The sequence below is a fragment of a genome, unplaced genomic scaffold (assembly GCF_019419815.1).
Source record: "Pyrus x bretschneideri cultivar Hongxiangsu unplaced genomic scaffold, Pyrus_bretschneideri_v1 Contig4, whole genome shotgun sequence".
In the NCBI taxonomy this organism is placed as follows: domain Eukaryota; kingdom Viridiplantae; phylum Streptophyta; class Magnoliopsida; order Rosales; family Rosaceae; genus Pyrus; species Pyrus x bretschneideri.
In genome coordinates this window covers 9312245-9331106 of record NW_025999723.1, presented here as the reverse complement: position 1 = coordinate 9331106, position 18862 = coordinate 9312245, and the positions used below count along the sequence as shown (strand labels likewise).

At 40.8% G+C, this 18862-nt stretch overlaps 1 protein-coding gene across 1 annotated transcript; it reads right to left on the bottom strand.

Annotated features, from left to right (window-relative positions):
* Positions 1-14443: 14443 nt before the first annotated feature.
* LOC103956347 (caffeic acid 3-O-methyltransferase-like) lies at positions 14444-17812 on the bottom strand. Its single transcript, XM_009368310.2, has 4 exons — positions 17343-17812; positions 15298-15608; positions 15145-15209; positions 14444-14939 (listed from the first exon to the last, which is right to left on the bottom strand). The coding sequence occupies exons 1-4, from the start codon at positions 17780-17782 to the stop codon at positions 14643-14645; spliced, it is 1113 nt and encodes a 370-aa protein (XP_009366585.2). The 5' UTR covers positions 17783-17812; the 3' UTR covers positions 14444-14642.
* Positions 17813-18862: the final 1050 nt, after the last annotated feature.

The following is an 18862-nucleotide window of genomic DNA, read 5'->3' as shown; positions in this document are numbered from 1 at the left end:
GCACCCACACATAAATATATATGACATATGCATATGTATATGTATGCCACAATTAATGAATGCAAAGATGTATAAACGATAAACAATAAAGTGCATGGCATAAGGCAAATAACCCTTTTTAATTCAATTTCTGGGAATATAAATGTATATAGGTATATACGGAAAACAAAAGCCCACTCACTGGTATGTAGAAGGGTCGTAGCCCCCCTGTCTCGCGTGTGCACGCTCGTCCTCTGGGTACGTGTCACCTAGATGCGAAACAACTATAAAAACGTTAACTTTAAAGCACATAACCCGTTTCTCGTAATAACTTCTCATACATTGCTCAAAATGGACAAATGAATATACCAACGTGCTCTACACAACCTCAGGATCACAACCATATTTTTAAAATAATTTTTGGACCCCGCACGCGCCCCCACGCGCCAGCACAGGCACGGACCTACGCGCCCCCCACGCGCGGCCACGTGCCAGGCACACTGACGGTGTCAACAGACGCCGTCAGGAATATTCCGTCAAACTGACGGAATATTCCGTTAAATCTAACCGGATCCGTTAACGGCGTTAGGAATATTCCGTCAGTTTGACGGAATATTCCGTCGCCTTCTTCATTCGATCGCCGGCGACGTCGCCGGCGCCGGAAACTGGGAAAACCTGCAACTTAGGTTTTCTCGCTCATTTTTCATCCTTTTTTCGTGATTCTTGGACCAAAAGAAAGCCCTAGACTAGAAGAACATGTCCCAACAAGTTTTAAGGGCTAAAACTAAGAGATTATACCTGTGCAAAATCTTCAAAACCGGCCAACTTCGAACAGGACGATCCCGACGTCCAATTTTGTCCAACGAAGCACTCCGAGGCTCCTTGGGACCTCACCAACACATCTACAAGCTTCAAAAGCCCAAAAACTCAATGTACAAATCTTGCATGAACAGTACTCAATTCGGCCATTGATGAAACGACGTGAAAACGAAGTGTTTCTCACCTGAAAAGGGTATGGCTGAGCTCGTCTCAACCTCACGAGTCGAATGGTGTAGTTGGTTCCTTCGATCTGCTACGGTTTAATGGTCCTTGGTTTGTGTCCGTACGTTTACAGGGGAAGTGGAAGCTCGGGGGAGAGAAAGAGAGACACAGGAGAGAGAGGTAGAGGGAAAGGGAAGGGCAGAGAGTGTGCAGGTGTGTGTGTGGCCCAACACATGCCACAACACACAAAACAACCCCACAACGTGACGAAAAACACACTAGGGGCAAAATTGTAATTCCACGCGTACGTGTTAATAATCCCGGGACGGGATGTCACAGTTACAAGATGTTGGTGGGGAGTCTCGTGATCATGAAAATGGTGACGATGTAAAGGAAATTGTTAGTGATAAGTCTCATGACCATGAAATGGTGGTGGTGTAAAGGGAAATGTTGGTGCTGACCAAATGATGTTGAGTAAAATATTGAATCTCAATAACCTGTTTTCCATTTAAACATTTATGATCTACGAGTTTGAGATTGTCTTCATGCAGAAATGAGAGACATACTTGTAGAAAAATGGCCAATTAGGGAAACCAATCTCACTTATCCCAAGGACAAGCTTTCTATAAAAAATTTCACACACTATTATGATCGAAAATTACTAACAGGTGAAACTTGTGATAGGAAATGGCTCGTGTACTCAATAGAGTTGGATAGAGTATTCTGCTTTCGTTGTAAATTGTTTAAAACAATAGTCTCAAAAAGTGAATTAGCAAAAAATGGAATTAGTGATCGGAGACATCTTAGTGAGAAGCTTAAGCATCATGAACAAAGTAAAGAACATCTCACTAATTCGAAAAGTTGGGTTGGGCTGAAAACTAGATTGACAAAAATTTCATATGTGAATCAAGAAAGAGGCACATCATTGGAAACAAGTGATGCTTATAATTACTACTATTATGAAATGTCTTGTCATACGTAGTTTAGCATTTCGTGGAACAAATCAAAGATCTTATGAAGGCTCTAATGGAAACTTTTTAGGTTTACTCGAAATGATTGCAAAGTTTGATTCAATAATGCAAGAGTATTTCCGACTTATTGTCAATAAAGAGATACATCGTCACTATTTGAGCAATAAAATTTAAAATGAGTTGATAGTTACTTTTGTTTCAAGAGTCAAAACAAAAATCATTAAAAAAAATAAAAGAGGCTACATTTTTTTCAGTCATTCTTTATTGTACTCTTGATGTAAGTCATGTAGAACAAATGACTTTAATTTTAAGATGTGTTGACTTTGTGAAGTAGATCAACAAAAATAAAAGAGAATTTTTTGGAGTTTTTAAATGTGGAAGATACATCTAGACAAGGACTTTTTAATGAGTCACAAGATGCACTAAAGTCTATTGATCTTGATATTGATAATTTAGGGGCACAAGGTTATGATAATGGATCTAATATGAGAGGGAAATACCAAGGTGTGCAAAAAAGATTGTTAGACATAATTTCTAAAACTTTTTACATACCATGTGGTTCTTATTGTCTTAATTTAATAGTTTGTGATATGACAAGTTCATGTCTTAAAGAAAAATATTTTTTTGGAGCGTGTCAATGTATGTATACTGTGTTTTCCAACTCTACAAAGCATTGAAATATTTTGCTTGAACATATTGATGGTTTAACTTTGAAATCGTTGTCAACTACTTGATGGGAAAGTCATATTGAAAGTGTTAAAACAATTAAATCCCAAGTGTCCGGAATTATAGATGCTTTGTTTAAGCTGGTGGAAATTACAGAGAATCTCCAATTGAGCAGGGACGCATGATGCTTAGCATCAGGAGAACTTTCAAGTTTTGAGTTTGTATTAAGTTTGGTTATTTGGTATGACATTTTGTTAAAGATTAACATGGTGAGCACAAAAATTACAGTATAAAGACATACGTTTTGATATTATTGTGAAGGCATTGGAAGCACTTGTTACGTTTTTTGAAAACTTCAGAGAAACTAGTTTTGCTTCTACCATGAGTAATGCTAAAGAAGTTGCACTTGATTTAGAAATTGGCCATATTTTTCAAACTAAACATCATAGAACTAGAAAAAGAAATCATGATGCAATTGTTGGTAATGAGAGAGAGTAACAGTCTGCTGAATCATCATTTAGAACAATTATTTTCTTGTTATTATAGATATTGCTCTTTCACAACCAATGTTTGAAATATCCTGGATATGCTTGATATTTTATGGAAATATTCAAAAATTCAAGGAACAATATGGAAAAAATGGAGTGAAGTAAGGAATATTTCAAGAAATCAGTCAATTTCCTCGATATTTTCAGGAAATATCCAATGTTTGTAGACAATTTGCAAAAGTTTGCAGGAAATATCCATGAGCCTAAGTATTATTTATTTTTAAATTCTTTCTTTATGGTATTAGTTTACTTCAATAAAACTTGTACTGCTTTCATGAAGAAAATTTCAATTAAGTTATGTATAATTTATTCTTTCTGGTGAAACGTTTTATCTTATTATTTGTCATTAGAAGGAAGTTTTTCTTCTCACATATCACATACTTATTGGTTACACGCTAACTAATAATTAATTCTTGATTCATACATATGTTGTGGCTTCATTTGACATTCCCTAAAAAGTAATTTTAAATTTTCATGTTTTTGAGCAAATTTCTATCATTTCTTTCGATATCGATATACGATATATTCATCGATATTTTCACAAATTTGTCTATCGATATTTTCACAGGTACTGATATTTTAAATAATGTTCTCAATTGAAACACATGTTTGAACAGTCGAAGGATTTTGAATCTATTTTTGACTTCTTATTTGATAGAACAAAGTTAATTTCATTGGATGATCAAGAGCTAAAAGAATGTTGCATGAATTTTGAAGCACATTTGAAACATGGAAATTCCATTGATGTAGATGGAGTTGTCTTATATTCTGAATTATAGATATTGTATACGATGTTACCTGAATAATCATTTCATTCTAATAGGCTTTGGACATCCATGGAAATAACAAAGTTAGCAAGAGAAATTGACATGTGTCCAAATGTGTTGAATACTTGTCGTGTATTGCTGACCGTACCTGCGACTGTGATATCTGCATAAATAAGTTTTTCAAAATTGAAATTATTGGCATCTTACTTGCAGACCACTATGACTCAAGATAGGCTAAATGGATTACCAATCTTAAGCATTGAAAATGATGAGGTTGAAGACTTTGGAGTATGATGATATAATTGATGATTTTGCTTCAAAAAAAAAAATGCAAGAAGATGATTTTGTAAAGGTTGAAATTTCAAAGAGTTTTGTGTGGATTGGTTGTATATGATTTTTCTTTTAATCATCGGGGTTTAGGTATTATGTCCCCCCTTTTGTATTTTTTTTTTAGGTAATATAATATGGATGTGAGGGTCTAGCCCAGCAGCTTTGGCTGGGTTTCAGCCCTCTTAAATTGTTTTTTTTTTTTAAATATATGTTGGTGTATTGAAAAAAGGCACTTTTTTTAGCCTTCGACCCAGACACCGAAAAAGACTGGATCGGCCTTAATCTCAATATGAGTGGTGCTTGTTAAGAAACTTCAAGTTTTTATGACACTTTTCCAAAACTTCAGGTGCATAATACCTGCAAACAAACACAGTATCTACAAGATAATATATATGACCAATTGAAAACAAACATAATAACATTGGGTCGCTTTGAGACCTTTTTGTGTGAAAGTATAGGGAATGGCCATAGAGCTTCAGGTTCAATAAATTATTATTTTAATCGTTGGACTGCAGGCTAGCAAGAAAGAAGTTGGGTTGACAGAACCCAGCCCCAAATATTGGGCTAAGAAAGAAAAAGTGAAAAATAACCCCCATAAAATGTGGCATTTTTTTAAGGAGGGCCCAAAAGAAAAAAATCCATGTTTTTCGTTTGCTTGTCTATTGGCCATCATAGCAAAAATGGGCTAAGAGTCCAGGCCACAAAAGGGCTTCTAGGTTCAAGCAGCAAAGGCTGTTGGCTTCCAAGTCCAAAGAAGAAGAAAAAACAGATATAGAAGCCCAAATTCAAAAATTGAATGGATTGTTTAAGTTGTAAGCCCAATTAGGGCTGCTAGCCTTTTGAGATCCAAGCCCAACAATGCCGAGTTTTGGTTTCACTAGGAAACGTCGACGGAAAAGCCACGGCAGGTTACAGTCCACAGACATGAACACCAAAAACGGTGTTGAAGAGTTTGATCTCAGACGAGTTAGATCCGGGGTTAACTAGAACTCTTGATTTCATGACGAAGAGTAAATATTAACGTCGGGATCATTAAAAAGACGTTGTGGAGGCAACCTCGAGATGCTTGAGCTTCAACAAGCATGGAATTTGTGTGCTATTCCCTAGTCCTTGTGCCTTTATTTATAGTAAACAAAGGAGTATTTATTTCCTTCTAAGTAATACAATCCCAAAGGGAAAGGATCTTCTAATATCCTAAAGAATCTACTAGATTTACACAATCTTACATATGCTAAAATTATGTTCACAATATCCCATTATGTTTTGAGCCCATTATAATTTACATGTTTAGTGAGAGCGTTGATTTGGAGTTATGGGGAGAATGAATAATAAGGGGAAGGCATGTTGGATGTATGTTGAGAGTGTATGTAGAAAGTGTGGGGTTGTGAGAGTAGTATAAAAAAGTATATGAGAGTGTTAAAAAAAAATTTGATTGAAAAAGTAAATGTGAGGTGTATTTAGTACGTGGATTGTATTCAACAATATATAAACAATCCAAAAAATTCATCATTTATATCTGGTAGTGCCATAATATTTCAGACGGGGGTTCTTAATTACCTTCGCAATGATGTTAATGCTTTCTTACTTCATATCAAGAGTTTTGGTCTGAGTGGCATCAATATATCAATTACTAAAAAAATATATAGATAGGTCACAAGATAAAATATATGTATACATAACTGTTGACCCTAAAAATTACAAAACCTACGTGGCGCGCAGGCCGAGTAACTAGTAAGCTAACTACGTCCTTCGGTTGAATGCGAGGCGTGCCAACTCGTCTGCCGAGCTCGGCCGAGGAGTAAAATTTGTTGATGTCGCTTGGAGCGCGTCGTTGACTTCTATCTTGCGATTGCGACCGAGGAAGGAACGCTCTCGGTCTTTGAGTTCTACAGCCTGAAGACAAGGCTGCTAATTCTGCGGAGTTCAATAATCGTCGGAGCCCGATTCGGTCACCGTGATTATATTCGTGAGAGTATAAGCACGTCGAATCGAGACCAAACTGTACGGGCACAGGTACTCGAACGTGATGTATGTCTTGATGGTAAACGTAGTTCGGCCGTCGGAATGCCGAACCCTGAAACCCACTTGCGAGTATCCAATCATAAAATAACTCGGCGTCCTGTACGCCGAGCAATGCGATTCGTAACACCTGACTATGCCGAAAAGGCTAGCAAGGTGACCTCTGCCAATAAAGGTTCGAAAACCCTTCTCGGCCGAGACTTAGATAGATAACCGGTCGACCTCGACGCAGTGCTGTTTATCCAAACTGAAGGTGCTTCTCGGTCGGCTGATTCTGCGGCAGCAGTGCTGTTTATCCAAACTGAAGATGCTCGCCGGGTGCTTCCACAGTGCTGTTTATCCAAACTGAAGGTGTGTCGGCGGGGAAAAGAAAAGGAAAAAATCTCAAGATGTTTGAGAGGTTTTGCGCAGGGCAATTGTATGCTGATTGTGAAGGTCCTTTCTGTTTGCATGATTTCTTGTATTTATAGTGCCCCATTCCTTGAAACCGACTCCGATTTGGATTGGGAGTCCTTGTCCCATTTCGCTTCTTCTTCGAACAAACCTACTCCTACTGGGATTCTGAATTTTCCTTCTTTTCGGGACTTCATTCCTTGCTGGTCGAGAATCCTAGTTGCACCAGGACTCCCTCGACCTTTCTATTTATCTGGACTACCTATGATAGGATTTGGCTGACCCTGTTAGCTGGCCCGGGCCCTATTATTCGGCCCATAGTATTTATCATCTCCTTGGGTCGGGCACATCCTGCTGCTCGGCCGAGCAATAATATTTTGGGCCCAAACATTGCCCCCTCGCTTCTGAGGTCGCCGACTGTTAACTCTTGGCCGGGCCTCGACCTTGAAGAAGCGAAAACGTTTATTGCTTTTTTGAACTTTACTTAATGACCGTTATTCCTGCGCATTTATGAGGCATGATTGCACTTTCCTCGTTGCCCCCGAAGCGTGGCCACGTGTCGATCCTCCGCCGCTCTTGAAACTTTCAATCGTGGGCCTCGAAACCGTGCACTAACTGGAACGTCTTATCCTCATTAATGCCTTAAAACTGGCGCCGCACGTAATCGTGCGTCCTGGATTTTCGACTCCTCGATCCCCTCTTCGTAGGTTCCCAAAATATCCGAAATGATTGAGCCTTTCCCGGTTAAATTTCCCCCCAATTTGAACCAATACTTTTCGAATCCCAGACGTTTGATATTCATCCTGAAAGGCCTATAAATACCCATATTTCTGCCATTCGCCTTTTACGCTTTCAGAAATTCTAAAATCTCAATTCCCTCATCCTTGTTCGTTCAAATCAAAACTTCCAGTTCTTCCTCCTGCAATACCTTCTTTTTCCAGAAAACATCTCTTCTCCACAAATGGCCTTCTTCATTTCAAAGTTCTCTGATGAGATCAACAAATGCAAGGATTTCATCGATCGGAGCGCCGTCAAGACGCTACGATTTGAAGAAGACATGGCCACGACCCACCAAATTCTGGGTCCCCTCTTCAGAGACACAGTGCCGTCGTCTGTCACTAACCTGCTCAATGAGCAGTGCTTAACACCCCTGCTGCATGTATCGAATTACGTCTGTTTAGGCGATGACCTGCGTTACTGATGGGAGCATGTAATGCCGAAGCTTGGATGCAGCAAAAAACAAAGCTAAGCACAGTTTTTCGACAGGGGAGTAATTGAGCTCTGGTGCATTCAGATTTCGGCTAAGATAAAAGATCGCTTGTTCACACCCTCCATTGTTGTCCTGAGCGAGGAGACAACCAATGGATTCAGTAGCTGCCGAAATGTATAATTTAAGGGGTTTGTTGCGACATGGTGGAACGAGCACGGGTGGGGTTGAAAGGGCCACCTTGATTTGCGTAAATGCCATTTGATGCTCTTCGCGCCATTCAAATTTGTCGGTATCCTTAAGTTTTAAGAGCGTAGAGAATGCCTTCATCTTACCCGCCGAATTGGCGATGAAGCGACGGAGGAAATTTATCTGCCCGAGTAACGACTGGAGCTGCTTCTTTGTCGTCGGTGATGGGGCGTTAATGATGGCGCGGGCTTTATTTTCGTCGACTTCGATACCGCGGTGGTGCACTAAAAATCCAAGGAAATTACCGGCCGAAACACCGAAGGCACACTTGGCCGGGTTCATCTTGAGGTTGTTCTTGCGCATGCGAAGGAATGCTTGCCTCAGGTCGTCCAGATGTGTTTGACGACGTTTGGATTTTACGACCACATCATCGATATAAACTTCGACGATTGTACCGATTAAGTCGTGGAAGATCATATTCATGGCTCGTTGGTATGTGGCGCCGGCATTCTTGAGGCCGAAAGGCATGACGACCCATTCATAAGTACCAAGTGCCTCCGGGCAACGGAAAGCCATCTTGTGGACGTCAGCTTCGGCGATGAAAATCTGGTTGTAACCCGCATGACCGTCCATAAAAGATAGCAGTTCATGATTAGCTGCGGCATCAATTAATAAATCTGAGATCGGCATTGTATATTCGTCCTTGGGAGTAGCCAGGTTTAGATTACGGAAATCGATGCAAATGCGAAGGGCACCGTTTTTCTTTAACACGGGGACGATATTGGCCAACCATTCGACATACCGAGCGGTCCTAATAAATCCGGCTTTTAGAAGCCGAACTAATTCTTCCTTAATTCCGAGCTGTACTTCGTTCGAAAATCGACGAGGAGGCTGTCGAAAAGGTTTACACCCCTCCTTGATGCGTAGCTCATGCTCTACAAGGTTTCGGTCGAGGCCTGGCATTTCATGATAGCTCCACGCGAAGCAATCTTTAAATTCGTGGAGTAACTTCCGTAGTTCGACCTTCATGGACGGTGGGAGTAACGCGCTAATAAACTATGTTCGAGGATCCTCGGCCGTGCCTACGTTAACTTCCTCTAACGGGTCCTTGACTTGAGGTCGATGGTCTTCGAGTTCGGCCGGCGCAGCCTGAACTTTATCGAAAGATAGAACGGGGCCGTTATCTGCTTCGGCCAGGAATTCGATTAAATTGACGCCAGAGTGTGGTTGCTTGGTAATGGCGTACCAATGGGCCAGCAGACGTTCCATTGTAGATGAAACCGCGGCCTGACGCTTTTCTTGCGTGGTGTGCTCAATCATCGGCATTGGTGACTAAATCTGCCAAACCAAGTCTCGCCGAATCCTGTTGGACAGTCTCGGCGCCGACCTCAATCACTTTCTGTACCGAAATTCTCGTCGGCCGCCCATCTTCGTTAAGGCCTTGGAGGGTGATGTAGCCGACGTGATCATCGTAATAGCGAGCCTGAATCATGTTGGTTTCAAATGGCTGGTTATCGGCTGGGTGGACCACGACCGATTTGCCATCCCAAAAGATGAGGACTTGGTAGAGTGATGACGGAATGCAACTGGTTTGGTGGATCCAGTCGCGACCAAGTAATGCGTTATAATGGGTCTTGGAATCAATGACAAAGAAAGCCGTCATGTGTTGACGACCAGCAATGCTAACTTCCAACGGGAGTACGCCTTTGGTCTGAGACTTATCACCAACGAAGCTGCTCATAGTGATCCCGGACGGAATAAGTTCACTATCAGAACGGCGTAAAGCCTTCATGACGGAGATTGGCATAATGTTGACTGTGGCACCACAGTCGACGAACACCTTAGAAATGGGGAATCCTTCGATATGAGCCGTGACATACAACGGCTTCAGGTGTTAGAGATTAACCGAAGGGGAGCGGGAAAATAGCTCGGCCAAAGCTGCCGTAAGGTTGTCCCCGCTTCGGTTTTCTCTATCGTCGTCGTTTGCGACGAAGTCTACTTGCGTTGCTTCCTCGGTAACTACGTCCCCGTCCAAGAAATTCGACTGGTGGGAACCTGGCTGGAATTCGGCTGGCAGGACGTGGACCATACTGATCTCCATATGTTCGAGGACCGAGGGACCCATTGGCTCGTGGTCGTCGTCGTCTGCAGAACTAACCTCAGTAGTAGTTGGCGGAACATCCTCGATTAAACTTTTGAGTTCCTTGGTAAGAACCGGTATCTGAGACGTAGGAACCAAATCGAATGCGGGTGGGCGATTTCCCTCGACGATGTTGACTGCCGAAGATTCACGTTGATCCTTGGTCACACGGGCTCGTTCTTCATAGGCAATACGGGCGTTCCTCGTGTCTAGATACGTATCCAACCGTGCTATCCGTTGTTCCTCGTCGGCCGTGAGGCCGAAAAGCGATACAGCCGAGAAAACTTCGAAATGATAACGTAAATGCTGGAGGTCTTCAAGCGAGAAGGGTAATTCGGCGGTGTCGATGTCTGTATAGGGATCGACCTCAAAACCAAGGACCCGAGCCTCCCGTATATGCTGGAACCTAGCTTTAATTGCTGGGTCGGAAGTTTTTTGGACAATTTGCTCGGCATCAGGGCAAGTTAAAGCTAAGTCGAGGGCTTCCTGACATGCCTTGGGTAATCCGTACAAGTCATTGGCGGAGTGTTTCTTATGAAACTCTCGCATGTATTCCAGGGATTCACCGAGGAATGGAGGGTGTAAGTTGCGCCGTATTTTGATAAACGGCTCGCGCGATGGTAACGGAGAAAGTTTCCTTTCGGTCTCTTGTGTAAAGTACTCTAGACGAGCTCTCGTTTCCCCAGGCCGGAGAAGGATCTTAATACGTTTCTCAGCCTCCTCAATGGTGGTTTCGAAATCAGCATCCGCTACTTTCTTTCCTTTGGCTAACTCGGTCATGATAGTCGGGGTTGGCCGTTCGCTAATATCTTCCACGGCCTTTTTTGGTTGCCATTGGTTGGCCGGGCTAGCCTGTGCTTCTCGTCGCCGAGCCATGCAATCTATCCGTTGGCGGCGACGTTTTTGAGACTTAGATAACGCCGTATACAAGCCAGTTGGAGAGTTGTAACTGCACCAGCGTTGATCCGATGTCCTGGGTGGCTTGAAAGTTTTGCGATCAACTGATGAGCCCGAACTGTTGGTATTGCGCGAATAATAATCCTCATTATAGAATGGTGCATCGAACTCAAAACGCCGCCTGACCGAGGTCTGTTCTTTCGGCTTTACCTGTGGGCCGAGTCGGTCGAACACTTGACGTCGTGGACCTAATCCCTTTGACGACGCCGTAGGGGCCGTTGGTGGTGTTGAAGATTTCTTCCCCGGTTCAACCGTTGTTTTACAATGGTCACATAAAACCTTCGATCCACAAGTTTCGTCGGAATTTGATCTCGTCATCGGCTCATCGGTGGGTCGCACCGATTGTTCCGTTGGTGGTGCATTTGAAAATATATCAAGCTTTAGTCTTGTTCGACCATTCCGTTGACGGATATGCTGCACCGGGACATATTCGGCCTTCCCTTTGTTTCTGGGAAGGTGAGCATCCACCATACCAATCGTTGTTGAAGGGAAAGGATTAACATCGACCGCCATCTTTTCCGGAAATTTCAACTTTCCTTTTTCGATCCAACTTTGAATTGTGTCCCGGAACACAACACAATTATTGGTTGCATGCTTATTAGAATTATGATACTTGCAGTATATCTTTCCTTTTAATTCATCGGCCTTAGGGATAGTATGTCCCGGCCGAAGCTTGATGATTTTTGCTGCCAATAATTGATCGAAAATTGCATCAGCTTTGGTGATATCGAAAGTGTATACTTTTAATGACTTACTCGTTTCCTCGGCGGCCAAACGGGTCTTGGCGTCTTTGGTATTTACTTGCGCCAAAGCCTTGCAAACATAGGGTTTGTCTATTACTATCTCGGCCGCATCCACACTAGCATACTGAGGTTCTTCACTTTCGGCCGATGCATAGCTCACCGTGGGTTTCTTATACAACGTCCCTCGGGATGGTGACTTCGATATCTTTTCTTCTCGGAGTAGATAATCATATTGTTCGACATGTTGAGCAAGTTCGTACATATCTCGAATATTTGCCCCTAGGAACTTCTTTTTGTACTCCACGTCTAATCCGTTGAGGGCGATCCTGACGAATTCCACTTCGGGGAGTGGCACTCGGCACCAATTCCTGGCCGATTTAAACCTTGTCAGGTATTCCATTGGAGATTCGTCAGATGCTTGAGCCATCCTGGCCAACGATGATATGGACATCTCCATCCCTGGCCGATAGAATTGTTCATGGAACTTTTCGACCAACTCTTCCCAACTCTGCACGGAGTTGGGTGGAAGATTAATGTACCAGGCGAAAGCTGAGCCTGTCATTGAAAAGTTAAACAGCCGTAGTTTGTAGAAATCGCTATTGACGTCCCCACACTGCGCTGTGAACCGAGCCACATGTTCTAGTGAGGATAAAGATGATTCCCCGGCAAAGAGACTGAAATCGGGGATTTTAAATCCTCGTGGGTATTCAAACCTTTCCACATAGGCCGGGTATGGGTGAATGAATTTCGGAAACTTCGGCCCCTTTTTTAGGGCCGAATCTATCATTCTCTGGACTTCGGTCACGTTTATGGAAGCGACTTCTCCCTGGCTTGGTCCCTCGGCTCTATTTCCTGGTCCTCTTCTTTCTAAGGGGACTGGTTGCGGCCGAGCGGACCCTCTCTCGGCTGGTATAGGCACATTCGTCGGGAGCTGCCGAGGCTGGCCGACCTGGCCATCTTCGAAGGCTTTACTAACCAGTAGTTCAAGCATTCTGGTCTGTGTGTCGCTGTTACTACGTATTGCGTCTAACAAATCATTCATCTTCTGACCAATCGACTACTCGACCTGACGATATTGTTCATCCAGTCGTCTCCGAAGGAATGTCCTAGTTGGTGGGTCGGAACCTTCCCCACCATCGTCATCACAATCTTCCACAATCCCTTCCATGATCATTCCAGCTGTTTGATTCGGGACTGCGGGGTTGTAAGGTTGCCCGCCGAGACAGACTTCATTCTCTCGGCGTGTTACACTTGTGGCCTCGGGCGGCGCAATTATGATCGGATTTTTTGTAGAGTGCAAATCCTGCCCAAGGTCGTGCACTGGCAAGTCAGTCGACTTTCCCATGGTTGTTTTCTGCTTCGTAGACCGTGTCTCAATGGTCATGAACTCTGAAGGTTTAGCACAAAAGGTCCCACTGGGCGTGCCAAAATGTTGACCCTAAAAATTACAAAACCTACGTGGCGCACAGGCCGAGTAACTAGTAAGCTAACTACGTCCTTCAGTTGAATGCGGGGCGTGCTAACTCGTCGGTCGAGCTCGGCCGAGGAGTAAAATTTGTTGATGTCGCTTGGAGCGCGTCGTTGACTTCTATCTTGCGATTGCGACCGAGGAAGGAACGCTCTCGGTCTCTGAGTTCTACAGCCTGAAGACAAGGCTGCTAATTCTGCGGAGTTCAATAATCGTCGGAGCCCGATTCGGTCACCGTGATTATATTCGTGAGAGTATAAGCACGTCGAATCGAGACCAAACTGTACGGGCACAGGTACTCGAACGTGATGTATGTCTTGATGGTAAACGTAGTTCGGCCGTCGGAATGCCGAACCCTGAAACCCACTTGCGAGTATCCAATCATAAAATAACTCGGCGTCCTGTACGCCGAGCAATGCGATTCGTAACACCTGACTATGCCGAAAAGGCTAGCAAGGTGACCTCTGCCAATAAAGGTTCGAAAACCCTTCTCGGCCGAGACTTAGATAGATAACCGGTCGACCTCGACGCAGTGCTGTTTATCCAAACTGAAGGTGCTTCTCGGTCGGCTGATTCTGCGGCAGCAGTGCTGTTTATCCAAACTGAAGATGCTCGCCGGGTGCTTCCACAGTGCTGTTTATCCAAACTGAAGGTGTGTCGGCGGGGAAAAGAAAAGGAAAAAATCTCAAGATGTTTGAGAGGTTTTGCGCAGGGCAATTGTATGCTGATTGTGAAGGTCCTTTCTGTTTGCATGATTTCTTGTATTTATAGTGCCCCATTCCTTGAAACCGACTCCGATTTGGATTGGGAGTCCTTGTCCCATTTCGCTTCTTCTTCGAACAAACCTACTCCTACTGGGATTCTGAATTTTCCTTCTTTTCGGGACTTCATTCCTTGCTGGTCGAGAATCCTAGTTGCACCAGGACTCCCTCGACCTTTCTATTTATCTGGACTACCTATGATAGGATTTGGCCGACCCTGTTAGCTGGCCCGGGCCCTATTATTCGGCCCATAGTATTTATCATCTCCTTGGGCCGGGCACATCCTGCTGCTCGGCCGAGCAATAATATTTTGGGCCCAAACAATAACTACTTAAAACAATGCATAAAATTGCTTCGCTTCAAACGTCAAGTTACACATTCATAAAAACAGACACTTATTTTTTAGGATAGAAAATAAACTTCAGAAGAACCGAAAAAAAAAAAAATGGATAGGATTATTAGGCATTTGCATGTTGGATTATCAGGATCATAACCCAAAACTTATTTTTGAAAGCACTCTTGTCTACTTGTAGAATTCCATGACCCAGAGATTAGCAGCAAAACATTCATATCTGATGCCACTAAAACCAGCACCAGTTGCTAGGGCCATGAATTCTTCTTGGCTCCTCTCCATCCCTCCCGGGGTTTGAGTCATCATATGCAGATCCAGTTGGGCGTTGGTCCTCACAGATATGTTATTATCTGGCTTGATTGGGAGAAGTGCCTCCACCACAATCACTTTTCCATCGTCTGGAATTGCATTGTAACAATTTTTCAACAATTTTATGCAGTCTTCATCTAACCAATCATGAAGTATGAACTACAAAAGAAAATGGAATTATTAATTAAATAGAAAAGCTTCAATTAATGGTCATTTGATTTTATGGCACTATAGAAGGAGGTTTCTCATAGTATAAAAGATAAAATAAAGAGACAAAAATCCAACTTATCATATTTCTTTGCTCAGGTCAAACAAAATATTATGCAAACAAAAATAATGCATGAATGAGGAGTTTAAGAATCACCTTCAAAAAAATGGCATCCCCATTTGGAATACTTTCAAACATGTCTCCTCCAACATTTTCAACCCCTGCAAAATAAATTCACTACAATCTTTTAGAAAGGAAAAATATAGAATCCAAATCGTAGACCATAACACTATAAACGTAAAGTCGTACCAGGATGAGAGGTGGCATGTTTTATAACATGAGGTAAGTCAAAATTGATTCCCTTAATGTGTGGATATTTAGAAGTGATTAGACTAATTGCCCCTCCCAGATTACCACCAACATCAACAAGCTGCTTAACGTGCTCAAAACCTCTGTAGAGATGAAGAATTCTCTTCATAACTATGGTGCTATGGTTGAACATTGCCTTGTTGAACATTTTATTAAACCTAAGGTCGACACCTGGATACTGAAAGTGGTGCATGCCATGGGCTTTGTCAAATGCAATTCCTCCTTCAATAACTGCATCTTTCACTCTAGGCCTGTTGATGTTCACAAAATTAAAGTTAGCTAGCTACCTTTAATTTTTTATTATGTTCATTGTTATTTTTGAAATTTGGATACATTTTATTCATAGCTTTTATGCTATTTTTTTCTTGAAAAAAAATGGGACAACTGATGGCAAGTCACAGTTATTCATCACTTATAGGTCCAAAGAGGTTATGAGAAATTTCACCCTGCCCGTGGCCATAGTCAAATAGTATTTAAAAATAATAATAAATCATATGCATATATTAGAAATGATGAACATATTAATATACTACAAAATTGATTGGATGTATATAAAAATGTATACCAAATATTAAGAATAAACAATATGCGTATATGAAAAAGTTCGAGATATAAAAAAACTTGTCAAATATATATGAATTCCAAATTTTGTTCTAAAAATTCAAAGATATCTCCAATTCCAAAAAATTATGAGTAATAGAATATTTTGGAATTTAAAATTTTCGATCTCATCCAAAAATTTTGGAATAAAAATTGTAAACGAGACATTTTATTTGAACCCATATAACTTCACTCTGCACCCAACTTAAACTGTATATGTGAATAATCTTATTTACTCTATTGCATAACTACCATCAAGTACAAGATGTAATTAACAATGAAACTAAAATTTTTCAATAAACCCACACCTAATAATCAAACCATACTATCACGCAATCTTTATCTTATGTTCATTCTAGCTAAAACAAAGTGTTCCAAAAGAAAAAAAAAGAAAAAAAAATAAGAGACAAAAGTTTTGAGTTATCCAATAATATCATTGATCTACTTACTATGACAAGTTCGAAACCATGGCTCACGAATTTTCAAATTAAAAATCAAAACTCCAATTGGATTAAATTCTTAAGTCAATACTCCCTTTCTCATCAAAATGTGATCATGACAACCAACACTTTACAATAATTTTTTTTCGTATTTTAAAGCATAAAAAGAAGCCAATAACATGGAGATGGAGACTACACTATAAATTTTAATTTCCTTGGCATCAATTTATGTTTTAACAATCAAGGCCTGCAATTGTTCACCCCTTTGCTGTACCTTGCTGCTTTGGTATGGACCTTCTTTGCAACGTACTCTACCAAAAGGCTAGGGCGAAGGCTGACCATGTTAATTGCTGGGATTTTCTTCGGAGTTGGTATTAATGCTTCATTTCAAGTATTATACAGTTCTTGATTTTGGATTTGTATTTTTAAATGGGTGTGAAGATAACTTTACATATTGAATTAGGTTTGTGAGAGTAATTTAGGAAGTAAATTTGGGTTTAAAGAGATATTGATAGATTAATTAAAAGAAAAACTTACGAAAAGTCCTCAAAACTTTAGTTATAATGAAAATGACAAAATAAAGGTGTGAATGAATAATGTAAAAATATCATTTTTGTTAAAAGTGAACAGTAATAGGAGTGTTTCGTTAAAACTACCTTAATTAAAAGTAATATGAGTGTAAAAAGTAAGTTTGTGTAAAAAAAAAAAAAAAAAATTTATATGAATCCAAATAAAATTTTCCAATTTTACCTTATTTCCGATCCGATCCTTCAACAAGTATGGGACTCATTCATGTATGTCCGACAAATTTGGGACACTTTCATTCACAAATTGGGCATTGATCAACTTTATACATACATGAAAATGCCCAATTTTTTAAGTTGAATTGACCCTTATTAAATTTACTGCCAATTTAACCAACAAGTCTTGACCAAAAAAACATACCAGCTTTTTAAGAAGACCTCATCTTGAACCATAGTCAACACAGGGGCTAATGAAACACCATCTTCATCGGTCACAAAGTGCTTGGCCACAGGGGTAAGGCTGTATAGCCTCCGGAAACACTTGTCAACTTTACCGTTAACAACCGTGCAATCGAGGACGGAGTTGCTGGCCAGGACAGCTAGAAGGCGATCTAGCATCATGGGTCCGTCAGGGGTCTTGGTGCCGATGTGAGTTGCAATCTCAGATGCAGAGAGCTTGGCATTTGGACCCTCTTTCGCTATGATGTCAAAAACGCCAAGCTCAATTGCCGATTGCATGGAGAAAGACAGCACAGAAGAAACCACCAGCTGCAGTGCATGGCAGTAGCTCTCTTCTTCTCTCCTTGCCTCATCATCAAGAGGAATTTTAGGAAGGCCTTTTGGTTCCTCTAGCGAAGCCATTGGATTAGTGCTTGTGCATCTAGTTAAGCTGTCTACATTGATTTATATGCTAAAAATTCTTGGATTTATTAGGGTAAATGTTCTCTTTTTCTTTTTCCTTGTGTTATTTTTAACTGGAATTTATTTTAATATTTTATTTTGATATTTAATATATTAAGCTAACAATTTGTGAATAATCAAACCAAAATATCTGCGCCGGCGGGCATGGATCCAAGAAATTTGAATAATCAAATTATGTAATGGGAAGTAATTTTGTGAATGACAGTAAGCGTAGAGACTATTATATATATATATATATATATTTTTTTTTTTTTTGACAAACCATAAAATATCTATGTTAAATTAGTGAGAGAGGATTTCAAACTTATAACTTCAGATGTAAGGATAAATGCTCATAACTAAGTGAGCTACATAATATTATATGATTGAACAACATACATATATGAATATGAGAATGTGAGTTTTTGTCTCTAAATTTAGTGACACATCATTTAGTTTACAATTTTAGTCTCTCTAGTATTACTCATTCTATTAATAGGTAATATAGATAAGTAGGTTTTAAGGGAGTATTTTTGCTCACAACCATAATTAAGGTGTATACTCACTGTACACCTAATTATTTATCATGTGTTTTTTCACCGAACTCTAGTTAACTTTCACATTAAATGTTCCCTTTTTAATTTTTGAAAAAAAAAAAAAACCAAAATTAAGTGAAATAACGCGTAACACATAACTAGGTGTATGGTGAGTATACATCAAAATTTAAGTTAAGTAAAAATGCTCCCTAGGTTTCCGAAAAGGGATCCCATGATGGGGATCGTCAATGGTACATTGTGCAGTCAGAAAATTTTTAATTTTAAATTAAATATAAATAATACCTAACGAAAATTGACTACAAAATATACGATAAATGATTCCGATCACGAAATCTTTAGAATCCTAAAAAAATAATCCGACGAGGATCCTATTCCCTAGGTTTCAACCTTGAAACATAAATTTTTTGAGTAGCAGACTAGAATTCTCCAGACGACTAGTTCAGCTAAAGTTGCTGTAGAATAACGGATACGTTTGACTGAGCAG